At 40.8% G+C, this 26,277-nt stretch overlaps 2 protein-coding genes across 4 annotated transcripts in view; both read left to right on the forward strand.

Annotated features, from left to right (window-relative positions):
• Positions 1-2,299: 2,299 nt before the first annotated feature.
• necap2 (NECAP endocytosis associated 2) lies at positions 2,300-13,311 on the forward strand. The gene is made up of 8 exons (XM_054783866.1): positions 2,300-2,505; positions 3,244-3,344; positions 3,599-3,703; positions 4,782-4,863; positions 6,191-6,299; positions 7,227-7,347; positions 11,637-11,721; positions 11,803-13,311. Exons 1-8 carry the CDS (start codon positions 2,411-2,413, stop codon positions 11,846-11,848), a joined length of 744 nt encoding a protein of 247 aa, XP_054639841.1. The 5' UTR covers positions 2,300-2,410; the 3' UTR covers positions 11,849-13,311.
• A 114-nt stretch (positions 13,312-13,425) lies between these two features.
• Positions 13,426-26,277, forward strand: part of LOC129186046 (rootletin-like) — a 33,651-nt gene continuing 20,799 nt past the window's right edge. The window contains exons 1-18 of one of the 3 annotated variants that reach the window (XM_054783865.1): positions 13,481-13,568; positions 16,291-16,342; positions 16,499-16,625; positions 16,698-16,843; positions 19,822-20,013; positions 20,078-20,161; positions 20,240-20,331; positions 20,397-20,562; positions 20,630-20,736; positions 21,429-21,656; positions 21,755-21,845; positions 22,818-22,904; positions 23,137-23,343; positions 23,648-23,847; positions 24,422-24,604; positions 24,876-25,020; positions 25,103-25,249; positions 25,316-25,546. In XM_054783865.1, coding sequence (XP_054639840.1) covers positions 16,709-16,843; positions 19,822-20,013; positions 20,078-20,161; positions 20,240-20,331; positions 20,397-20,562; positions 20,630-20,736; positions 21,429-21,656; positions 21,755-21,845; positions 22,818-22,904; positions 23,137-23,343; positions 23,648-23,847; positions 24,422-24,604; positions 24,876-25,020; positions 25,103-25,249; positions 25,316-25,546 — 2,295 coding nt within the window. In that variant the 5' untranslated portion in view covers positions 13,481-13,568; positions 16,291-16,342; positions 16,499-16,625; positions 16,698-16,708. The other 2 variants (XM_054783864.1, XM_054783863.1) reach the window with 2 other exon arrangements.

Consider the following 26,277-nt stretch of genomic DNA (forward strand, 5'->3'; position numbering starts at 1 on the left):
GCTTTTCTTTTTTAATTACAGTATGAAAGCTTTTACAGGTTGAGCCTGGGCCTTTAAGAAGAATTGCATTGTGGGAGTTGAGTGTCTATCTCGTCCCTCTCTCGCCTGTCTGCACCGCCCATTGTTTTGTGCTTCCTGATTGGCTGTAGACCATTGTCAATCAATCTCCTTCTGCCTGCCTGCCATGTCTCCTGTGTCATCGCTAGCTTGCTTGCTTGCTAGCTTGTGAGTGAATCCTAGGTTCGTCTGCAGCAATATTTTTTAACAAGGAGGATTTGAGGATTTTTGCACGTCCTGTCGTAGTGAAAGTGTTCCAGATTTGGTAAGTTTTTGAGTATGTTAAAGCCCTCAAAAAGGGTGATTTAGTTGCCAGATTAATTGTAATAATAATAATAATAATAATAATAATAAAGAAGAAGAAATTAACCATTTCAAGATGGTCCCTTTTTTGTCAGCTTAATGCCATTGTGGAAAGTTCCGGATAGTTCCTGTTGACTTCATCCAAAATGATGGCACAGCAAACATTTCTAGCTTGCCCGGAAGTGACAAAACCATATTTAAGGACGCTACTGGCCTAATTTCAATTGAATTCTGCTTTTGAATTCTTAATTTTGCATCGTAGCCTTCAAATTTCTATGGAATCCCGTTTCCGCCACTGAAAGAAAAAAAATCCCAATGGAAAGTCGTAATTATGAGATAAAAATCGAAATTATAAGATAAGGAAGTCATAATTGTGAGGTAAAAAGTTGACATTATGAGACTGACACATGCGCAATTTCTACCTCAATGTTGTTTTATCTCATAATTATGACTTTTTATCTCATAATTATAACTTTCTACTTCATAATTTTGACTATCTTGTCATTTTGCCTTTTTTATCTCAAAATTATGACCCCTCATAAGTATGCCTTTTCATCTCATAATTTCAACTTTTTTATTCAATTAAATTCAAGAGTTTTATTGTTATATGCACAGTAAAACAGGTAGTTATACTAGGCAATGAAATTCTTATTTGGTTTTACCTCACATTTATGACTTTATCTTGTCATTTTTTTATTTTTTAATCTCCAAATTATGATTCATCTCATTATTATTAGTTTTTATTTCATAGTTATGACTTTTATCTCATAATTTTGACTTTTTACCTCATAATTATGACCTTATCTTGTAATTTCTGACTTTTTAATCTCAAAATTATGACTTATCTCATGATTCTGACTTTTTATTTCATAGTTATGACTGTTTACCTTATAATTATGACTATCTTGTAGTTTTGTACCTTTTAATCTCAAAATTAATTCTGACTTTTTTTTGTCACTTGAAATTTTATTGACCATAATTATGACTTTTTATTTCATAGTTTTGACTTTTTATCTCACAATTTTTACATTTTACCAAATAATTATGACTCTATTTTCAATTTTGACTTTTTTAATCACAAAATGTTGACTTACTTCATAATTATGACTTTTTAGCCCATAATTTTGACTTTTAATCTTATAATTATATGGAAACCTGTTTGCGCCACTGAAAGAAAACAAATATCCCAATGATAAATCGTAATTATGAGATGAAAATTCGAAATTATCAGTTAAAAATTTAAATTACGAGATGAAAAGTCACGATTATGAGATAGAAAAGTCCAAATTATGAGATAAAACTTAATAATTATGGGCTAAAAAGTCGAAATTATGAGATAAAGTCATAAATATGCAATAAGAAAGTCATATTTTTGAGCTAAAAAGTCGAAATTATGAGATAAAAAGTCCAAATTACGAGATAAAAAGTCATAATTATGAAATTAAAAGTCACCACCGAAAGTGACCACCCTGATTTTATGACGATAATCATGTTTTCTAAACTTTTTTTTCTATACATTTTTTTCCACTCAGTAGCACTTTGACTTTGCCAAAATTTAAAGTGCAATACAAATAAAATGTATTATTATTGTAATTATTAAAATGTATTATTATTATTATTATGTGATAAAAAGTCATAAGAAATCAAAAGCGCACATTGTATCGTATAATGTCGACTTTTATCTCATAATCTCGATTTTTTACTTTAGTATTATGACTTTATCTTGTAATTTCGACTTTTTATCGCACAATTATGTCTCTTATGTCATTGTCACGACTTTTTATCTCATAATTTTGACTTTTTATCTCAGGATTATGACTTTCTTATGTCATTATTACGACTTTTTATCTCGTAATTTCGATTTGTCATAGTTTTCCTTCATGCCCGAGAGAACAGTCCGTAGGTGCATTAACCCTCCTGAACAGAGGGGGCGCGGAAGAAAACACGCAGCATCTCCTTCGAGGTTCGTTTCCTGTGTGGCTTCAACGGCGGCCGAGGTGTTCAGTGAAAAGTCGGAAGTTGGGAGTTTCGCCAAGTGACACTTGACAAAATGGCAGAAGATAACAGTTACGAATCTATGCTCTGTGTTAAACCGGAGGTCCACGTCTACCGGATCCCCCCACGGGCGTCGAACCGCGGATATCGGTAAGAAATTGGTCGCTTTCACGAATAGGTCCGGAACTGTCAAGTTGCTAGCTTTAAGTTGCTAGTAGACCTATTATCGGACACTTAGTTCGCGTCAACTATTTATTATTTGTTGTATGTTTTTTTTGTCCGATTTTTCACTCACAACGCTTTGAAGCATTAATAACTTTGATTCACAACCCCAAACTGTATCAACAAGCACTTTACTTTTTTTTCTTCTCTCAAACCCGTCATTTTACACACCGTGGCAACTTTTGTGACTATTTATATCAGGTGCGGTCATCTGTTTTTTATGTCCTAAACGCTTCGTGATTAGTTGGTGCATTTTTCAGGTCAGTTGATGAAGCTTCCCTTTTTATATAAAGGTTTCTCTAGTAGGCACGAAAGTACAAGATTACCTTGTCTGTTCTGCCTTTTCAAAAACCTTTGACTTCCTCTTGTTGTGAAACTGGACAGTTGACATCTGTTTGTACGAACTAGTATGCTAAATAAACTCTCCTTGGGTGCTTTCCTCTGCATGCAGATTCCTCATGCTTGCATGCTATGTTATCACTTGGCAAGGGACTCGCACCCACTAGTGGCCCTGCAAGTGTTATCAGTGCAGAACCCAGAATATCCTTTAATGGCTGCCACAGGATAACTTAAAATGATAACTGGGAGGTTTTTCTGAGGACTGGAACTGCACAGATGGCATTATAGGATGGACGGCACTTTCATGCTGATTTTTGTCCTCTGTAGTGCAGCCGACTGGAAGCTGGACGAGCCTGCATGGAGTGGGAGAATGAAAATCACCGCAAAGGGCAAGATGGCCTTCATCAAGTTGGAGGACAAAAACACAGGTAAACAAAGAAAATGCATCCTGTTCAGGGTTATGTCAGTCAAAGGGAACATATAGACATACAAGCATTCACACCTTGTATGTATAGTCTAAAGTTTCTATTTAACCTAACAACCGTGACTTGTGATGGTTATTTCTTTTGCGTTCTCTCTTAAAATCACACATATTGAACTATGTTGCATATTGAACAGAGAATGTTCCAAATTGTATGACTTTGTGTTTCAGTTTTGAGGTACCACTATGTGTGTTTTGCAGGAGAGCTTTTTGCCCAAGCTCCAGTTGATCAGTATCCAGGGAGTGCAGTTGAAGCCGTCACAGACTCCAGCAGGTATTTTGTCATCCGGATAGAGGATGGAAATGGTAAGACATCTTCATGTATAGCATAATACAGTATAATTACAAAGTTTTATAATGGTGCACTTCGCAAAAGTGCAGTCTGGAACAGGGGTGTCCAAAGTGCTTTCCGAGAGTCATTTGCGGCCCACGGCTGTTTTTTTTTTTTTTTTTTTTTTTTTTACTGGCCCTGCGGCACATTCTAAAAATCAAATTTAACACGAAAACTTAAGAAAAAAAAAAACAGGAAAGAATGGAAAAATCATCAGGAACTTTACAAGAATAAAGAAAAAAAAAGAGAAAATAGTTGTCACATAACGAGAAAAAGTCATAATTTTATGAGACACTGTAATATTATAAGGGAGAATAATGTCATTTTAGTAGCATAAAGTCATTTTTTGAAGTTGTAATATTTTTCTTATATAAAACAACGAATGAAGTTATATTTTCTGGAAAACACGGTTGCTGAAAAAGTTATGTTACCAGACTAAAGTCAAAATACGAGAATAAAGTCATAATTACAGAAAATTTACCAGAAGAAAGTTGAAATGGTGGTGGGGGTGGGGAGTGTTGGCTTTAATTTAAAGAGTAAAGAGTCAAATGGCTTATATATAAAATATGTAGGGGAAAAAAAGGCACAATTTTACAAGAAAAAAATATATATCATAATTATATTATGAGGAAAAATCATGTCATTTTATTAACAGAGTTTAAATATTAAATTAAATTAAATGTTATTTTAGGAAAATTAGGTTGGGGAAAAAGTTATAATAATAAGAATGAAGTTGAACTATTATTGGACTAAAGTCATAATATTGCAAGAAGAAAATTTATGAATAACTTCCTAGCATATCTACATGTGTTGCTTTACAAAATATCAAAGTGGCCCTTGCATCCTTTCTTGTTTCACTATGTGGCCCCCCCTGGAAAAGGTTTGGACACCCCTGATCTAATCTAGGGCCTTAGACCGCACATTCCAAACCACTAGGGGGCACCATATTATGAAGGAATGAGTAATATGATCCGATGTTACATAAAATACACGTGTAGCTTGTCAAATACGTGATTTACAAGTGTTGCTCTGTCTGCAATGTTTTTGTAAAAGGCCGCCACGCTTTTATTGGGCTGGGATTTGCTGATCGTGGAGACTCCTTTGACTTCAACGTAGCTTTACAAGACCATTTTAAGTAAGTTATGCCTCTGTGTAAAAGATGCTGTTGTTTCCAGTCAGTGTGTCTGCCATGGTCGTTTTGTCTGGCTTGTTCTGCACTGTAAAACTTAGGGTTGTGAACGATAAACTGATGCGACCGAATATCAGGTTTGACAAGCGAGAAATGCGGCTGCATCTGGCCTCCTGGCCTCCTGGCTCGTTAAGAATCAGCCATAAATTGTTAGATTAATCGATTGTAGAGGCATGCACCGGGTATCGTAGGATTAGCAACGACGCAAGGGTGTAGGCTTCCGGGGAAACGATTGTCGTGCGTGCTCCTAGCTTAAGGATGGCCCTGTAAATAGCATTAGCAGTGCTAGCATTGGCAGCATGTGAGCTAGTCACCGGGAAAGATTTTCAACACATCAGAAAAACATACGTGCATTATAGCGATGTAATCTATCTCATTTATTGTGTAAAACTAAGACAGGAACAACATCAAATGAAAAGCGCTAGATGAATACAGAGCCACCATCCAGCAGTACGAGCCTGTACGAGCCAGTACGAACCCAATAATGTCATCAAATCTTTCCTTTATGTGCTCCCACATAGTATAAGCATTTGGGAGCACATAGTGTATGAGGTGAAAGAACAAGGGGAAAATACAGTATAGTAGTCCATCTGTGCAGTGTGGGAGAAAGTTAGGTTGTGCGTTCAAGGGCCGTCGCCGCTCGCAACAAACAACGTACACATGCTGCAAAAACTGGATTAAAATTTTTTTTTTTATTAAGTAACAGCCCACATTTCCAAAATTGATATCAATTTGAAAATTTTAATGAAGTTATTTACAAATTGTTATAAGTTTTTAAAGTGTTTTTTTCAAATTTGTTTATTATTGCACCGGAATGTTTCCTGCAGAAATACTGTAGGAATGCCACTTTTGTAGAATTGGCTTATAATGTGAAATTAATGTCTACATCAACAAATGTAACCCTATAATCGTATCAAATCGTATCATTTGTTCACTGTATCGTATGAAATTGTTCAGTTTTTAAACTGTATTGTGTTTTTAATCGTATCTTAACCCCTATATCTTGATTAGAGGCAGACCAGTAAGGGAGTTTTGGGGCAGATACCAATACTAATATTGGGGGCTCAAGAAAGCCGATATATTTGCCGATATCCGATATACAGTAGCAGCCGATACATGAAATAAGAGCATTGCTATACACAGGATATATACTGTATATGAGCATAAAGTGAGTGAGGCAGGAAGAATGCTGCTCTGTATGTGATGGGGCCTCAGAGGCATTTGACTCCAGCAGTGACACTGTACTTATATTGTCACACTCTTCTTTCTAAAGGTGGGTAAAGCAAGAAGGTGAGCTGGCCAAAATGGAGGCATCCCAGAGCGCTGAACCGAAGCTTGACCTGAGCTTCAAGGAGGGGCAGACCATCAAGATCAGCATCGGGGTCAGTATGTTCCCTAATATCCTAGTCACATTAGAGGTAGATTGAGCCAGAATGCCATTGGAATGAAAATTTGTGGTTTATTCCTGGATATTCTAAGTGCATTCTCAAAATTCTGACTGCATTCTGAGTGCATTCCAAATAATAGGGCCCAGTCTTGTGGCCAGGCCGAATGTTTTATGTATGCTAAAAACTTTCGAGGTGGATTCGAAGGGGAAAAACATCAAACATTCCAAAGGTATTCTAACAGCATTCTAAACATTTTGATCGAATTAAAAAAAAATAAAAATAAGCCATTTGTCGCTGAAACGTCGCTATGATGCGTCGCCATATTCACATCACTTCATATGCCAAGGGAAAAAAGGAGCCAAGGTAACTCCACCAGCGGTTGCCAGCGTTGACAGTGCAGAGGTGCTGAAAAGAGATGCTGAAACGCCACTTTCCATTAAAGCGTTGCCACTTCACATTACGTCATGCCGACAAGGAAAAAAGGAGCTAAGCTCCACCACCGTCACATCACGTCATGCTTCTATGGGGAAAAAAGGAGCTAAGCTCCACCACCGGCACATCACGTCATGCCACCAAGGAAATACGGAGCCAACCTCCACCACCGACACATCACGCCGCCAAGGAAAAAAGGAGCCAAGCTCCACCACCGGGACATCACACCGCCAAGGAAAAAAGGAGCCAAGCTCCACCACCGGGACATCACATCATCCCGCCAACTAAGGAAAAAAGGAACCAATATTACGAATTTCAAATCCACTCCTGAATGTGGTGCGAATTTTGAAACGTTTTAATTCCGGCTGGTTCTGCTTGATTCATGCTTAGTGTGACGGAGGCTTAAGCATAACAGTTAATTGGGTGGATGACAATAAATTGATTAGCAGTGTATTAATGTTAGGAAAATGTTATAATTCTTTGTGGCAGAACATCAAGAAGAAGGATGCATCTAGTGCTAAGCCCCGGCCCGCGACTGGAGGTTTGCTCCCACCACCGCCAGGAGTCAAGGCTGGAGGCACCATCCCACTGCCAGCACAAACAAACACAGGTGATTGACTTTCTGTTCTTCTACTACAAAAATTGTGGGGGTTTTTTGGTCATGAGCGCAAATGTATACCCGCTGAGAACTGTAGTCAAGTTAGACTTTACTAAAAATTTGACAGATAATAAAATAGTTGTCGTGTAGTCAACACCATCAGGAGTTTCATGTGATTGTGTCTGTTCCTGAGAAAGAACCACACCAGTGTTTCCCCATACGTTCATATATTTCTTGCGGCCCGACACAATTAAATTTGGGCCTGACGCAGAAAGATTTTGCACAATCCTCATATTTATTTACATATGGCACTTATTTGCTCACATTCACATTACAATAAGACTGCTGTCTGCTTCAACCATATGTCTTTTCTTTGCTATGTATTGTTCGATCAGCAAGAATAATGATGTCAGACATTGCACTCACACTAAGGGCATTACACAGGCTGTAGAAAGTCATGGCGTATAATGAATATTTTTGCAAGCATTCTACATTGGAACCTTGTTTTGCATCATTAATTTGTTCCAGAAGGTCCGATTCTAACTGAAACTCAGTTTTTCCCGGGAAGCCAAAAATGTTAACATAAAACACTTTTTTAAAGTTAAGACAACTATAGTTTTACATGCAGGAAGCAATTCCAATGCATATAGATGCATATCAATGATGAATTAAAGGGATAAATTACTATTTAAGGTTACTTTTGCCTTCATAGAAGACGTGATTCTTGATGTAATTGTCTCCAAAGACACAATGTGGCAGTGAGACACCACCACATGGACACCACCTTCCTGTTTTGCCATGAGTTATTTCTTGAATTCAATAGTTGTCATCTCAATAACTCAAAATAGGGCCACAGAAAGATTAAATTGCCATCATTTTGATAAAGAGGGTGAAAAACACTGTTGAACTCATGACAAAACAGGAAGGTGGTGTCCATGTTGTCTCGCCGCCACACTGTGTCTTTGGGAACACTCTCATCAAGAATCCCGTCTTCAGTGAAGGCAAAAGTAACCTTTTAATGTTGATTTATCCCTTTTCATTTGTCATTTCTATGCATCTAGAATTGTTTTATGCATGTAAAACTATAAAAACGTGTTTTGTGTTAACATTTTTGAGTCAACTGCTGATGACATCATAGACGGATGACGTAACTGACTTTCGCTTCCGGTTACCATTTTGTAACTTAGCAAACTAGCTTCTTTGTTAGAAGCTAAGGACATTTTGTGGTTTAAAAAAAAAAAAAACTATTAACAACACAGTTGGACTCGTGTATCAATAATATGACAAGACGCATGCCGCATTGTACGATTTTTTTTTACCTTAACCGAAAAACACGCCAACCGGGGTGAACGCTAACTGAGGTTCCCACTCTGTTGGCGACATGCTGAGTTCAGAAACGGGCCACCCAGTTTGTTTAGGATTGTGCAATGAGTGAAGCTCATATAGCCGCTGCTTCACTTCTGGTTTCTGCCTGATATTTGGTCGGGAAATGCACAAATTCTGCGATTTTTACTTAACAAAATGATTACAAATGATTGAAATCATAGAGAAAAATATTAACAATACCTGACAAGCAGTATAGAAAATGGATGAATATACATAAGGCCCTATGATTTCCGCGTTGATGGAATCTACTGTTAAACACAGAATCCTGCGGAAATTGCCGTGAATGAAATGCTGTCATTGTGACGAGAAGAAACGTTTGTGTGGGGAAGTATTCTTTCCGGGCGTACCGCTCAATCGCTCAAAAGCTCAAACGCTAACCCCCCTTGCGAAGTAAACATGTTGTTACGGTGGCCTGAAACTCAGAAAGTTGGAGGAAAAACTCCTCTTACGGAGCGTGAATGGAAGCTAGTTCGTTTAGCTTAGTTTAACAGAGCATGCTAGTGTGGCTGTGTGTGTGCGCGACTCGGGCTCTACGAGTGTGTTTACACCGGGTTGACTTCTACCGCTTGTTAATGTAAGCGAGCGTTTTACGATGCCCGCTGACACTGTGCAAGTTTTGAGTGAAATAAGGCGAGAGGCACGTCTATTCTTGCTCCCATCTCATCTTAGCCATCAACTGACATTCTCAACATACACAATACACTTCCGGCCTTCAAAATAAGAGCGCCACATCCTGTTTAATTGTCCAAACAAAATACAATTGGATTTGCATTGTCTTCCTTAAAGAGTCCCTGACATGATTTATCAACTTAAATACAGCATGGTATATAATGTTGGTAAATATGTTCTACATTGTTCAGTTTTTGAAAGCGAACGGTAAATTTTCAAAAATTCCATTTATAGTTCATGGCGCCAGCCATGACGAGCTAGCTCTCGCTGTTCAGTCTCATTTCCGAAAGTGACGCGATCGGAGTACTATCACTCAGCTGTATAAATGTAGCGGTGTATGAGACGGAGGATGTTTACAGTTATTATAGCGAAGATTAGAGCAATGTGTCAATAGTGTCCGACGAGAAAAAAAGGAAGAAACATTTGGAGATGAAATAGAGAATTTGCAGAACATGGACGTAAGCCTTATGACATGGAGATGAAGATTGGTCCCCTTCAAAACACAGAATGGTAAGTGTAAATTACTCAGGAGTTGCTTATCCTTCAATTATTGTTTGAAATCGGCTTATTAATGAGCGTAAAGGGGTCTTTATAGCCTGACTTAGTTTACATTATGTTGCGTCCCTGCCCCCCACAGTAAACATCACTGTGAAAAGATGTTTATATAACATGTATAATGCTTTACAGCCTTGTTGCTATCATACCTGTAAAGGTGTTCCTTCATAGCAGTCATCAGTGAAATGATCACTGCAAAGAACAGAACTCTAGGTGGGCGTCTGTCGGTCTCTCGTTCACTACACGTGCTTCATCCATTGTTGTTTTAAACCTTCCTCTTTTGGAAAAGAAAACAAACTTACAGCATCACTCGCCATGATGTTTGGCATGACTACTATTTTGATGAAAAATATATTGAACCAATTTTACGGTTTACCTCGAGAAGCATTTCTTTACTCTGCTTTAGCCGAGAGGCTCACTTCCGGAAACAAGACTGAACAGCAAGAGCTAGCTCGTTATGGTGACGCCATGAACTATAAACGTAATTTTTGCGAATTTACTCTTCGTTTTCAAAAATCGAACAATGTAGAACGTAATTACAAACAATACATAACAAACAGTCATGGAAAAAATGATTAAACCACCCTTGTTTCTTCAGTTTCTTGTTCATTATAATGCCTGATACAACTAAAGGTACCTTTGTTTGGACAAATGTAACAATGACAACAAAAATAGCTCATAAGAGTTAATTTTTTTTGGCAGTACAGTGCTATAGCTATTCATATAAGAACTTACCGTATTTTCGCGACCAGGCGTTTTCCCACTTTGTGTCTTGTTTTCTACACAGTTCAATAATTGATGACATGTTTGGATTACGACTGCAACACGCACGTTGACGTTTGTGATGATTTTGCCACACATTCTGTTTGGATACCTGAAGGAGAGAGTGTACTGCAACAACCCACAGACCACTGAGGCCCTGAAGACCAACATCCAGCCAGGAAATTCGGAGAATCCCTCTTGAGATGTGTGGCAATGTCATCACAAACTTCAATGTGCGTATTGCAGCTGTAATCCACAGAAGAGGAGCGTGGATTGAACATGTCATCATTATTGAACTGTGTAGAACTGTGGTCTCAAACTCGTGGCCCGTGGGCTACTTGCGGCCCGCCAAGTCACATTTTGCGGCCCGTGACTTGTCTTCAAAGATTATGCACACATAAGCCTACACTAAACTAAGAGTGAGTGAGTCACTTAAAAAATGTGGTGAAAAAATTCCACCCATTTTCTATCCCGCTTGTCTTCATTAGGGTCACGGGTAAGCTGGAGCCTATCCCAGCTGAATGCAGCAAAATATAAACTGTGAAATTATTTATTTATTTGATTCACCCTATTACTGTATCAAGCTATTGTTATCGTGAGCCATGTATCGCGTGTCGTATTGTGAGGTAATCGAGATTCTCAGCCCTACTCCCAATACTTGATGCGGCCCAGCCTCACTCAGACTCTACCTGCAGCGCTCCCCAGGTAAATTGTGTTTGAGACCCCTGGTGTAGAACAAGAGACAAAGTGGGAAACCTTTGGTATCAAATGTTAATTTAATGATTCTGTTAAAAATCTGTAAATAGAATTTTTGAATAAGTTCTCATTTCAAAAACTTGTGTATGATTTAAAAAGTGCTAACATTTTATTGGCCCACCCTGTACAGCAGCCACACTCACACGATCCACCCTTATTCCTCCCAAATTCAGCCCCTCTTTTAGACTTCGGGTCTTCCAGCTCTGAAACCCAACCCAACTCTGACTTGTGGGGAGATTTCACGTCGGCGGGTTCCAGGCAAGTACCACAGCACCACTGGATCACCTTATCCATCCTGTTTTGTTTCCTGTCACGCTCCTGTTTGCCTTTCCTCCACAGCTCCAGTACAGATGCTGTCAAATCGGGATGGGTGCAGTTTAGCTGAGTGTGGGGGAGGAAAAGCGCACGCAGCCACTTGGTTGCATACATTCCATGGACGGAGATGATTTTTTCGGGGGGAAGAAAAAAACGTGGGAACTGGTTCAACTCCCTCGCAGCACCCAGCCAGCGAGGATCACATAAAACCTAGCTTGCTCTCTAGGGGAAACACATGGTCATATGTAAATATATACATTATACACCTTTACACTCTATGCAGGAAGAGCACTCTGTGATTTTAGTAGCACGGTAACCATCAAATCTCTGGAGTTGCTTCCCTCCCTGGCCTTAAATCAAACATCTCCTCGTTTCATTTCTGGGACTGTCACACTGAATCCCTGACTGGGATCTGTGCAGAATCGGATGAAATCATTTCATTGTCATCGTTTTCTTCCTCCATTCATCGCATAGATGCCCTATTGCAGTTTGTGTGTGTTCAATAACTATTCCCATTCTTAGTTTTGTTTTAGGAGGTCCTGCGATACTGAGCTTGGTAGTAATTTTTTTTTGTTGTTGTTGTTTTTTTGTTTTTTTTTTTAAAGCTGTTTAAATTTTATTGAAAGAGCTGTCGGTCTCTGATGAATTTAATTTCATGTTTTCATGTCGTTTATTTCTTTGATTTCTGTTTTAATGTTTTTAATGTGCCTTTTACCAAAAAGAAATTTCCTTTAATCTTATTCAAAAGTTGCACTAAGTATTTGATTAAGTGCCTCTCAGAAAAAAAAACCCCGCAAATTGTACAAAATTTAAACATCTATGTAAATAAACAATATATAAAATTTCCTTTTATTTTTTTATTTCTTTTAAATCTGTTTATTAGGTGTTAATTAGTTGTAAATTAGCACATTTTTAAAGCACACATTTTGCAATAAAAGCAGCCGTGTGTGTATACATGTATGTGTGTATATATACCGGTGTGTCTCAATAAGTTAGAATATCTTTAAAAAGTAAATTTGTCATTTGTTCAATTAACATGTTGAAACTTTTCTTTGTGTGAAATATTTTAAGAATGTATTTCTTAATAATTATGATTATACCTTACAGTTAATTTTAAAAAATACAAATTCAGCAACTCATAGAATGTGCATGAATTGTTAAAATGTCCAAAAAGCAACGCCGCTGTCATTTATTTAATTCAGGCCTTTTCAAAACGTGTGGCGAGTCCACAAAATACTTTGGGGGAGGTGCGGCAGCTTGAGCAAAACAAGGAAAATAATTTTACAAACCTGCTAAACTCTACTTCTGCAAAAGTCAATTAATAATCCACAACATATGCTCCAGAAAACCAGTTTTTCAGGGAGTCAGGAGTCACCCCAATTATATTGTTTTCAGACAGGAGGTAGAATACCCCAGATTTATTGATATTATATAGAAAATCTATTGCATGTTTAGGACTGATCGGAGCTGTGCTGTACTGCATAAGATAGCCTCTTCAGATCGTCATTGCAATGCCATTAAACATTTTTTGCAGTGCAAAAACTTTGTATATCACTAACTTCCATGCAAACAGCTTGTGATGACTGTGTCCCATGACTTCATGTATCCTTGTGTGTGTGTGCGCGTTTGCTCGTGCATGCTGGAAGTCCCTCCCCGGAAGAAAAAGCGTGGGGGTAAATTCGGAAGAAGGCGATGCTGCAGTGGCTAATGTGTCGCGATGCTAACTGGGTGTGATTTGCTGCCCAAAGAAACGCAGTAGAACGACGTTAAAACGTTAGCGATCCACAGAGGTGAGTAACAATAACGACGATGGCTGTACTTTACGCACATGCGCATTAGCGAGCACGAATAGCCCGCGCTTACGTTTCACTTGTTAGCTGTCAAGTTTCTTAATTCGTCATCACTTTAGCCTGGGTGGATGCTGTACTTGTTGGACTGATTATTGAATAAGTGTCAATACGTAGTATAGTTAAACCCATAGTGTAGCTCCCCATTTTCGGTACGAAGGAATTGAAAATGCTGCATTTGTAGGAGTGATGTGTATTTAAAGTGGAAGTGTGTAGAAATCAGCAGTAGTGAATGAATCGGCTCTCAGAGCCGGCTGCTTGAAATGAACCACAGGAGCCGGTTGGCGTCGTTGGGAGCAATTTAGGAGCCGATAATTTTTTTCCTCGTCTTTTTTATGTTAAACGCGAATGTCATTGGTCAAGATGTGTGGCGGTGTCTCGGTGTCCACACTGAGCAGTGGGAGGGTTGAGGTTAAACACGCTGTAGTGCTCTTAGAGCCGATTCGTTCGTAAGAAATTTGCATGAAGAGATTTGACCTATTTTTACCAAATTTGTCTGTTGAGATGGGTAATGCTCTGAGATCGATTATAATCGATAATAATCGATAATAATAATAATAATGCGAGTCCACCTTATCAAAAGCAAAAAATTATAATTTCTCAAGAGTATTTAACATTATAATTAGAATATCAAGAGCTTTTAAATACAAATAAATGAAACACGTGCGTGATGTAAACATGATGTAAAACAATAGCTCAATCAAAGTGTATTGATTAGAAAAAAATAGATCAGTAGAAAACCGTAACGTAACGCGTACCATAGACACTACGCCATATTTCTGATTTTGAATCAGTGTCACTTTCATTATTTTCCAAATATTGACAAAAAAAAAAGAGAAATAACCTGGAAATACTTAAGTTTACATTGCGAGTCAATTCAGACGACAGCTCATTTGCGTATACACTTCTGTATGGAATACGCTGTTTATGTTTAATGGGGTGTAATGTTTTGTCAGTCTGGTCAAAGGACATAGTTTGGATGTAGCAAAATGTGTTTGGTGCGCAACGAGGTGTTGTCCTAAAAGTGCAGGTAGAGTGATGTACGCAGAGCTTCAAAATGCAAAAAGAAGAAATAGGAGTGAGGCAAAAAACATTTTGAGTAATCAATTTATTGCAAGCATTAGAGTGAAATAGGCTGATCAAAAGTAAAAAATAAAAAAAGCCATAAATCCCACTAAAATAGAAATAAAATGTTTTTTTTGTTTGTTTTTTTTTTAAAAGGAGTGAGTAATGAGTAGCTGTGCCATTCTTGTTAATGAGGTGAAAAATGGGTTTGGGCATGCTTGATGCTAGTGTTCCCAGGAGGCTAGTGGGAATGTTGCTCCAGGTGGTGAAGATGTCTTCACGGAGGGCATCCACTGTTTGGAGCTGATGTCCGTTTTTGTAAACCTCCCTTGCCATCCATGTCCAAATGTTCTCCACTGGATTTAGATCAGGGGAACACGCAGGATGATCCAAAAGAGTGAGCTTATTCCTCTGGAAGAAGTCCTTTGTGAAGTGCAGCGTTGTCCTGTTGAAAACGGCAGTCATTACCACACAGACGAGGGCCTTTGGTCATGAGGGATGCCCCCTGCAACATCTCCACATAGCCGGCTGCCATTTGCCGCCCCTGCACAACCCGAAGCGCCATTGTTCCATTGAAGGGTAGTGCCGTGTGGAAAACATCTCAGGTGGGATCTCCTTGTCATGCCAGTAACATTGGGAGCCATCAGGACCGTCAAGGGAGAATAAAACTTCCTTCCACCTTTCAATGTCCCATGTTTAGTGCTCTCCTGCAAATTCCAAATGGGCAATTTTGTGGCGTAGAAGGAAGCGAGGCCTTTGAAGACCTAAGAGCCTTCACTGGCAGATGGCGTCTGATGGTTATTGGACTGCACTCGGCACCAGTAACAACCTTCATTTGGGCCGAGGATGGTCCCGTGTCTTGACGGACAGCCAATGAGATCCTCCAGCTCATTTTTTTTGAGTCTACCACTTGACTTTTTTGTTCCATAACCCTCAGAATGTTTGGAGATTCATATGAGCTCAACAATCCCACCGCGTTCAAAGAGAGAAAGCTTTTTTGCTTTTGCCATCAAGAGATCATGACAGTGTGAATACCTGACACTAAATCACATTCAATCCACATTTTTGCCAAGAGTTTGCCTTTTAAAGGTTGTCCTTTTAAACTTTTGATCAGCTGACGAACAGCCTATTTCACTTTAATGCTTGTTTGCAATAAATTGCTTACTTCAAACATTTCTTCTTTTGGCATTTTGAAGCTCTACATCCAACAATGCAAAACGTACATTCTTGCAATTTTTCAACAGGTCTTAAAATTTCAATCAGGAGTTTATGTTAGCAGTATAAATGTTTAAAATGATAAATTAATGTTTTTGAATCACTGTGTTTTAAGACAGCAAGTTCAGCGTCTTGTGTTTTTGTTTCGTGGGTCTGTGGGCTGGCCCGTGCGTGGGAGTGGGGTGGAACTGGGAGGCGGCTGAGAAGGAGGAGGGCTGTGCTTCTTTTCTTTTTAAACCTGCTAATCCTGCTGCTGCCCTCAATCTCTGTGAGGAGGAGGTGAGCAAGGACGCATACTCTGTAGCTCCTTTATTAGTATATCGGCTTCAGAAGGTGTTTTTTTTTTTAATGCTTTTGATGGTTGAAATATGTCTGCGACAACCAGTGCCGCTGAACACCAGGAAAGCGACTCCAACAAACTGGAGTCTGTGATACAGGTGAGCGCCACCTGCTTCCCCACCTTACTTGCTAGTGTGTGCGTGACTGACTTTGTTTGCTTTCCACTGTCATCATCACTTTTGTGTCTCTGTGTTGCCCCGAGCTGCACAGCACATTGTCACGTCCCCAAAAAAATGTCCCGTTCTGTTCGTCAGAGACTGGAGGAGAGTGTTTTATCTGAGGAGAAGAAGCTGACCGTGCGGGGACCCTCGCCGGATGCTCCCCCTACGTGTCTACCAGCAAGAGTTCGGGAGATTGTCACAAAGAACCTCAAGGAAAGCCGTGAGTGCGCTCAAATTGTTGAATAATGGTATATATCTTTTCGTTTAACGCCCGAGTCCTCGTCTCTTTCAGCTCCGGCGGCAATGTCCTCGCTCATGTCCCTCCAGGAGGAGAACCGGGTTCTGCAGGGAGAGTTGGTCAAGCTGGAAGACCTGCTGGCCCACAGCAGAGCGGACCGGGATGAGCTGGCCATCAAGTACGGTGCAATCAGCGAGAGGGTAAGACACAAGATGGTCCGTCATGTGAAAATAACATTCAGCCAAATGAGGCATTTGGTATTTTTTGGCTCTTTGTCTGAGATTTACTGGTCTCCCAGGTGATGGGGCCTGGAATGAACTGAAGTGGAATGTTGCCATGGCGTCTGTTGCCCTGGGCGACTCCAAACAGGGGCTTCAAGTCATTTAGATGAGGGTCTCTTGGTGGGAAAGCTACTACATACAGTGTAGAGTTAAACATCGCCAAAGGGAGCATTCCAGCTATACGTCCAAACATACCAAGTCTTGAGGGACATTAAGTACGCCTGCACATGCTAATCAAATCATTCACATCAAAAATAATAATGTTTTTGTTGACACTGTCAGAGAGGTATTGGTTCAACAATAAGTTTATAATTCTGCTTGTAGTTTGCGGTATTTTGGTCTCCTTATTTAGCTACACCAGAGGGCCAAAATATTACAAATGGGCATAAAATTTGACATAACTGTAAACTACAATAATAAACACTGTTAGATAAATCTGGCAATGTCAATCAATAGGTCTGTCACGGTAACAAATTTTGCTGGACGATAATTGTCCTACAAATTACTGCCGATAAACAATATTATTGTCAACATTATTTTGAGACCATTTTTTCTATAATAATAATATATAGTGGTGTGAAAAAAAAGTTCCCCCTTCCCGATTTCTTTTTTTTTTGCGTGTTTGTCACACTTAAATGTTTCACATCATCAAATAAATGTAAATATTAGTCAATGACAACACAACTGAACTCAAAATGCAGTTTTTAAATGAAACTTTTTATTATTAAGGGAGAATAAAAATCCTAACCCACATGGCCCTGTGTGAAATAGTGATTCCACCCCAGAAAGAAAGTGATGAGATCTATCTGTCTGGAAAAGGTTATAAAGCCATTTCTAAAGCGTTGGAACTTCAGCGAACCACAGTGAGAGCCATTATACACAAATGGGGAAAACATGGAACAGTGGTGAACCTTCCCAGGAGTGACCGACCAACCAAAATTACCCCAAGAGCGCAGCGACGACTCCAAGACCTCGAAGAGGTCACAAAAGACCCCACAACAACATCCAAAGAACTGCAGGCCTCACTTGCCTCATTTCAGGTCAGTGTCCATGAATCCACCATAAGAAGGACACTGGGCAAAAACAGCCTGCATGGCAGATTTCCAAGACGAAAACCGCTGCTGAACAAAAAGAACATTAAGGCTCGTCTCAATTTTGCCAGAAACATTTTCATGATCCCCAAGACCTTTGGGAAAATACTCTGTGGTCCGACAAGACAAAAGTTTAACCTTTTGGAAGGTGTGTGTCCCATTACATCTGGCGTAAAAGTAACACTGCATTTCAGAAAAAACATCATAGCAACATTAAAATATGGTGGTGGTAGTGTGATGGTCTGGGGCTGTTTTGCTGCTTCAGGACCTGGAAGATTTGCTGTGATAAATGGAACCACGAATTCTGCTGAAGGAGAATGTCCGGCCATATGTTGGAGACCTCAAGCTGAAAGCAACTTGGGTTGTGCAGCAGGACAATGATCCAAAACATACCAGCAAGTCCACCTCTGAATGGCTGAAGACAAACAAAATGAAGACTTTGGAGTGGCCTAGTCCAAGTCCTGACCTGAATCCTATTGAGATGCTGTGGCATGACCTTAAAAAGGCGCTTCATGCTGGAAAACCCTCCAATGTGGCTGAATGACAACAATTCTGCAAAGATGAGTGGGCCAAAATTCCTCATTGCAAGACTCATTGCAAGTTATGGCAAACGCTTGCTTGCAGTTGTTGCTGCTAAGGGTGGCCCAACCAGTTATTAGGTTTAGGAGGCAATCACTTTTTCACACAGGGCCCTGTAGCGTTGGATTTTTTATCCCTTTATAACTGCATAACTAAATTTTGTGTTCAGTTGTGTTGCCATTGACTAATATTTAAACTTGTTTGATGATTTGAAACATTCAAGAATGACAAACAAGCAAAAAAATAGAAATCAGAAGGGGGCAAACACTTTCTCACACCACTGTCTGGCATAATAATGCGAGTCCACCTTATCAAAAGCAAAAAATTATAATTTCTCAAGAGTATTTAACATTATAATTAGAATATCAAGAGCTTTTAAATACAAATAAATGAAACACGTGCGTGATGTAAACATGATGTAAAACAATAGCTCAATCAAAGTGTATTGATTAGAAAAAAATAGATCAGTAGAAAACCGTAACGTAACGCGTACCATAGACACTACGCCATATTTCTGATTTTGAATCAGTGTCACTTTCATTATTTTCCAAATATTGACAAAAAAAAAGAGAAATAACCTGGAAATACTTAAGTTTACATTGCGAGTCAATTCAGACGACAGCTCATTTGCGTATACACTTCTGTATGGAATACGCTGTTTATGTTTAATGGGGTGTAATGTTTTGTCAGTCTGGTCAAAGGACATAGTTTGGATGTAGCAAAATGTGTTTGGTGCGCAACGAGGTGTTGTCCTAAAAGTGCAGGTAGAGTGATGTATTTCCAGTTGGGCAAGGGCACATTAAAATTTCTTTGGAAGCACCTTATAATAATTGGAGCAAGTGCCACCAGCCTGTAGTCATTCGAGCGGACAGGGATAATGATTGTGGACTCGAAGCAGGTGGGGACAATGTTCTGGCAGAGGGACAGGTTGAGGATGGAGGTAAGAAAGAACACGAGCTAGCCTAGTAGTACACGCTCAGAGGGCCTGTCGCAGGATGTTGTGCAGATTCATAAATTTATTAGTGAATAATACAGGGATCATAATAATAAAAAAAAGTTCAGGCACATGCAGGAGTTGGCTATCTGTGGAGATGTACATTGTGGTGCATTTGCCTTAGTGGAGGTCTACTCTCAATTATTTTTGCAATAACGTCCCTATTGGATGCTATTGGTTTGTGCACGTGTACCTAATGAAGTGTCCAATGACTTCCTCCTCACTATATACAGTTGGAGCAGGCCCTACGGTTCGACTCGGGAGACGGCGACCGTGATTCACCAGAATCTCGCAGCCTGGCTCAGCAGAACGTGGATCTCCGCAGGCGGCTGGATGAGGAGCAGGCGGCCTACAAGAGAAAGCTCACTGCCTATCAGGAGGGCCAGCAGAGGCAGGCGCAGCTAGTGCAGAAGTTGCAGGCTAAGGTTTGTATACTGTTATTTTGTATTTTTTTTGTGATGCAGCCTTTAGAGCTGAGTGTTTCTGTAGGTGCTGCAGTATAAGAAGCGGTGTGGAGATCTGGAGCAGATGCTGCAGCAGAAGTCGTCAGAGTTTGAGAAACCCAGGCTGAGTGTAAGCAGTGAGCCCAAACAAAAAGTTGCCAGTACAGATGAGAGCACAAGTACAAGTAGAATCATGTTTCACAATCAGGATTCCAGTGAAGCATCTAATGGTCGCCATCAAGACGAATCGAGCAGCAACCTGGAGGACGCTTTAATCCGTCTAGAAGAAGAGCAACAGAGGTAGGTGTTGATTTGAAACTCACTTTAGACATTTTCTCTCATGTATTGTTATGTTCTGTTTTCAGGAGTAGCAGTTTGTCTGCGGTGAACGCCATGCTGAGGGAGCAGCTGGAGCAGGCCGGTTTGGCCAACGAGGCTCTCAGCCAGGACATCCGCAGGCTCACTGCTGACTGGACCAAAGCCCGAGAAGAGCTGGAGCAGAAGGAGTCGGACTGGAGGAGAGAGGAAGAGGTGTGTGTTTTGGCTTTGGAAATAAGCGACACATAAGCCATTGATTTATCTGTGATTGTCCTCTCAGTCTTTCCATAGCTACTTTAGCAGTGAGCACAGCCGCCTGCTCACTCTGTGGCGACAAGTGGTCGGCTTCCGTCGGCACATCTGTGAGCTGAAGAGTGCCACTGAAAGGTAATTTAGATGCACTGGAGGATGGATAGATGTACTGTTGCATGGCTAGATCAACACAAGCGCTGATTGATTCATCATTGCTAGATGGGTGGATTGGTAAATAAATGACTGAACGGGTAGCTTGATGGATCATCGATGTTGACAGATGGATGGATGTGCTGGTGGTTGGATGCATCTGCTGCTGGAGGGATGCGTGGAGGCATGAATGGGCACATGCCTTGATTAATGCATGGCTTGACAAGTCTGCTGATGGATGGATTGATAGATAGATGGAGGGATAGACCTGTGTTGATGGAAGAATGGATGGCTAGATGGATGGATTGATGATGCATCTGCTGATGGATGGATGGGTAGATGGCTGGTTGGTTGCATCTGCTAATAGATGAATGAATGATGCATCTGCTGATGGATGGATGGGTGGATGGTCATGTGTTAATGGATGGTCGGGCATATCTGTTGATGGATGGATGGATGGACATGTGTTGGTAGATGTTCGGATGTACTGTATGTGTTGATGGATGGATGGACTCTTTTCCTGATGGATGAATACATGGATAGATGGATGGGCGGACGGATACGTGTTGATGGAATGCATCTGTGGATGGATGGGTATTTCATTAGCACATGTTGAGTAAATGACAGCCTCTCCTCCGTGTCCATGTCGAATCGTGTCGTGTCCTCCCTTCCCACAGAGACTTGTCAGACATGCGTAACGACCTGGCCCGAACGTCACACTCCGCTCAGGTGTCGTGCACATCTCTGTGCGCGACAATGCACAATCGAGAGGGCGGAGCGGCGCTGGCCCTGGAGCGCGAGAAGGCTCTGCGGGTCCAACTGGAGCAGCAACTTAGAGAACGGGTGGCCGAGATGATGAGCCTTCAGTCCAGAACTGACACCGAGAGAAGCGAGCTCAACATCAGGTCAGAGGCCTGCTCTGCAGCGCCCCCAACAGTGGATGTCTTGTCAATTCATATAAAATGACATGACTGATGACTTTATTCTACGCCCACAACAACAGGCTGTCTGACTCAGTGCGGGATGCAGAAAGGCTGAAGGACAAAATTGAGGAGAAAGAGCGAGGACTTGTGCTCCTGTCCAGGAGACTGGAGGTGAGAGGCCAATCACGATTAATGTAATTATATATACAATAATCCCTCGTTTATCACGGTTTAGTGGTTCCAGACTCGACCGCGACCAGTGAATTTCCATCCAGTAGGATTCCTTCTTTATAAATGGAATATTTTTGTAGTTATGGCATAGAAAACCTGTTTACGATCATCTAAATATTTTTTTAAACATTATTAGAGCCATCTAGACATGAAATAATACCCATATAGTCACCTTTATACTCCTATTACCAATATAGGAGATACAGTATAATCAGAGAAAATAAGCCATTTAAAATTCTTTACCTTGTCGGGGAGCAGAATTGATGGCGGACAGGAAGTGACATAGAGTTGAGTTTTAGCTTATTGTGGGCTATGGCTGCAACAGTAACCCGTGTTATTATTATGTTGCTATTATTGTGCTTGTTGTGAGATCATTTAAACCTGCAATAAAAGCCGTTGTTCTAGTGTGGTGGTGGTCTCACCGAGCAGTTGCTGACACCTAGTGACCAATGTACTGTAGAATGCAGAGTGTAGAAAAATGGAGCCTTGTGAGGAGCAATGCAGGGTAATGTTGTACAAATTAAATTAGTTGATTTCAATAAATTTTCATTGTGCTTTTCTTAAAAGTAATGTTAAAATCTGGTCTTGTCTCGTTCTTGTAGACCCAATCTTGTGTATTGTCTCGTCTCGTGACACCCCTATTCATTTGGGCAAAAAATATGTACAATTTGCTTAAATGTGCATATTTTTTGACTAATAATAGGCCGTAGTCAACAAGGAAACAGCGATAATTTATTAATTAATGTTTGAAAAAACGCTATAGAGTGAGGAAGCGATGTTGAAACCACGATGTACTGTAGCGCGGTTCGACTGTATAATATAATTATATGGCGAGAGTTCCAGCATTGTGTGATTGCCTCCTCACTCTCTGTTTTGTGATGCCTGTGTTTTTTTGGGGTTTTTTGCCTTCAGGAGCAGAGCAGCAATGACGGGAGTGACATGCAGCTGATGAGAGCTCACACTGAGACGCTATTGGACACACTGCGGGACATAGCGCAGGTGAACCCACGCTAGGGCCGTTCACAGATAAATTGAAGGATGCAGGGGGTCCACATTGATAGATTTTGTAGAGCAAAACATCAACGTATTAGCCAAAGGCCAATCAAAAAACAAGCTGTGTGCAGAAAATGGTCCCCGGGCTGCAATTGGACACCCCTGTGCTACACATATGATCACACCATTATGATGAAGCCTAATCATGCTGATCGGCCCTTGTTTATGTTTTTTTAAGACGGTACTGTCAGATGCAGAGTCGTCGTCGGAGGCAGACCAGGACAACGCTATGGCTCCGCTGCTGGCCTTCATCCACAGCTCGTCCCCTAGCGCTGCTCCTCGGAGGTCATCCTCCCCCTCGAGGCTCACCTCACTGTCTGCTCTCCCGGAGGCAACCCTGTCAGCGCTACGCTTGGCAGTCACAAACAAGACGCTCCAGCTGCAGGTGACGTGGCGGCATACACTCACTGGCCACAACATTAGGTACACATTAGGCACAATTTAATGCCATCCCCTGCAAAACTCTATCAAAAAAATCTGCATTTTCACCAAGTCAGTTTTGAATGCTTATTATTAAAAATATGGTGTTGAAGGGCATTATTATCTTTGCAAAGGCAACATTGTATTGGATGTACCTAATGTAGCGGCTTCTTAGGGTTTATGGACATACTGTATGCATGCAGATAAGATGCATGGGATTTCATTGGCTCTTTTAACATGTTGTGCCGTGTGTCTTGTTCACCTGGTAGGATGCTCGGGGGCGTTTGCTGTCTGCTCAGTCCTCCATACAGCAGTTACGAAAGCAGCTCGCTGAGGCCGATTCAGCCAAAAGGGAAGCGGACCAATGCAATCAGACACTACAGAGAGAGCGGGATGCCGCCCAGAGGGACAGGGAGACCACGCAGCGAGAAAGGGATCGCCTGCGGCAGGAGAGAGACACGCTGGCCAGGTTGACATATTTTGTTTCTTACCTTATTCGGTTTGAATTATACTGGTTGGTCCACACATCCTTATCCGCGTCACCACACATGTTTCTCGTTAATATTGAGAGTTTTACGTATTATTGTGGATTTTTTGTACAAAATTTCCTATTCACCTGCAGCAAATTAATTTAATTTTACTTTACTTTCAATGTATTTCATTGTTTTTTATTCAAATGTATTTAAAGTACATTTATTTACATTATTTTATTTGTAATTTTTTAAATTTTATTTCAATGTATCAAAATGTATTTAATGTAAATGTATTTATTTTTTACTATTATATAGCATTATCTATTCTATTTTTTTCTATTTCATAGCAATTATTAATTAAAATGTATTTCATTAACATTTATTTAATTTAATAATGTATTTGTTTTTAAAATATTTTATTTCATTTAAAATTATGTATATTTCATTTTTAAAATATTTTATTTCATTTAATTTCCATTTATTTTACTAAAATTGTTATTAAATTCAGTTCCGTTCCCGCATTTCTATAACTCTTCACTGTGTCCCTCCACATTCTCATTGCTCTCGCAGTGAGAAAGTGAGCCTGGAGAAGAGCGTGCAGGTAGCACAGAGCGGAAAGCAGACTCTTCGGATGGACTGTGAGAAGCTGCAGCTGGCTCTGACGTCCACGCAGAGGGAGAAGGACCACCAGAGGGAGGAGAAGGAGGCCGCCATCCAGGAGAGGGACCGGGCCAAGGCCGAAGTTCAGAGGATGTAAGTAGGCTAATTGACAGTGAGTAAGCGAGGGCCATGTGTACACACTAATCCACAAAGTCTTCATCCAGCTGATACACACACACACACACACACACACACACACAAGCTCACACGAAGCCATTCAGGAGTTTTAAGTGATCCTCTTGACCTGTCATGACTGTGTCAGCTTACAGGGCATCTTGTGACATGCATGACACGTAAAGAAGGTCCTATGCATGAAAACCCGACAAAGATTGTTTAGTAAACTGTGCGTTATGTATGCTATTAGTCAGAAACAGTGGGACCAGAGCGAGAGCCGAGCCTCAGCCCAGCGTGGCGAGCTGTCTGCAGTGAGAGAGACTCACCAGCAGGGGGAGATTGAGAGGCAGCTGCTGGAGAGGGAGAAAACCCAACTTTCTGAAGCACTCACTCGGGTAAGAAGATGAGTAAATGAACTTACTATGAAGTTTATTGAGCTTAATTTTGACCGTCATTCTTTGCCCCCACCCCTTCCAGGCTGAGAGCAGTAATGCAGAACTCTCTCTACTGGTCAATAAACTCCAGTCTGAGGATGCCGCTCTCAGGGACTCTTTAGCCAAAATGGGTAGCATGAATGAGGCGCTGTCCCAAGACAAGGTCGACCTTAACAGCTACATCCTGCAGGTAAATCATGCTGTATTTGCATCTCTTCTTTCCCATCTGGAGCGTCACTATTCAACTGTTTGAAAGCTGGAGGAGGAGAAGGCCCTCCTGCACGCTCAGAAACGCGAGGCTGAGCAGGAGAAGCTGACCATCAGGGATGAGCTGGTGCGCTTGGAGCAGGACCGGATGGAGCTGGACTCTGCCCGTATCACGCTGCACCAGTCCCTGCAGGACACGGAGCTGAGCCGCGTGGGGATAGAGGCGGAGCTGCAAGGTCTCAGAACAGAGAGGCTGCAGCTGCAAGGGCGAGTCACGCAGGTACCAGCTCTGGCAAGATCATCTTTATGAGGCTGTGTCTCAGTTCACACACTTCCAAGTAAGTGCGTTCACTTAGGCCAGGGGTGTCCAAACCTTTTCCAATGAGGACCACATACTGAAAAATAAAAGGATGCAAGTACCACTTTGATGTTTTGTCAGGCAACACATGTAGATATATTTTTAGGCCTGTCACGATAATCACAAAATCGATTGATTGAACGATAGAAAAAAAGGAAGTTGGTAATTTTTCCGGCCTCAATAAATTGACATGTGCATGCATGCGTGTTTGTTTTCCCTCGTCTCTCGTTACCACACAGGCTGGATGACAAGAGGGTTCACTCTGTATGTGTCTGTGCACATTGGTTCTATAGTGGAATGAACGGAGAGAGTGAACCCTCCTGTCAGCCATTCACCCTCTTTGTCCCAGTACGTGGAGGTGGAGCTCTGTATATCCACTAGTGGATATACAGAGCTAGCAGCAAGTTAGTAAGCAAATGCTAATATGAATGAAGGCGCAAAAGCGACTGCCGATTGCCGACTGCCACAGACCCAGTGTGGAGGTGCAGCAGAGCCTTCGTCCAGACAGTCAACACTTACTGAGGTATTTGTTCGGCAAAGTAAATGTAAAACCTTGCAAAATGGACAGATCACAGACAGTGTCGCTCGCTACATTGCCAAAGAAATGGCAACATTTTGGGAAATGTTAGAAGTCTTTGACAGACAGTACGAAT

This window comes from Dunckerocampus dactyliophorus, chromosome 8, assembly GCF_027744805.1.
Source record: "Dunckerocampus dactyliophorus isolate RoL2022-P2 chromosome 8, RoL_Ddac_1.1, whole genome shotgun sequence".
Lineage (NCBI taxonomy): Eukaryota > Metazoa > Chordata > Actinopteri > Syngnathiformes > Syngnathidae > Dunckerocampus > Dunckerocampus dactyliophorus.

Excerpts from the sequence above, each read along its gene's own strand:
- necap2 (XM_054783866.1), top strand. The coding sequence starts at position 2,411 with ATGGCAGAAGATAACAGTTACGAATCTATGCTCTGTGTTAAACCGGAG. Across the intron at positions 6,300-7,226 it reads CCATCAAGATCAGCATCGGG|AACATCAAGAAGAAGGATGC; the intron begins GTCAGTATGTTC and ends TCTTTGTGGCAG. Across the intron at positions 11,722-11,802 it reads TTCACGTCGGCGGGTTCCAG|CTCCAGTACAGATGCTGTCA; the intron begins GCAAGTACCACA and ends TTTCCTCCACAG.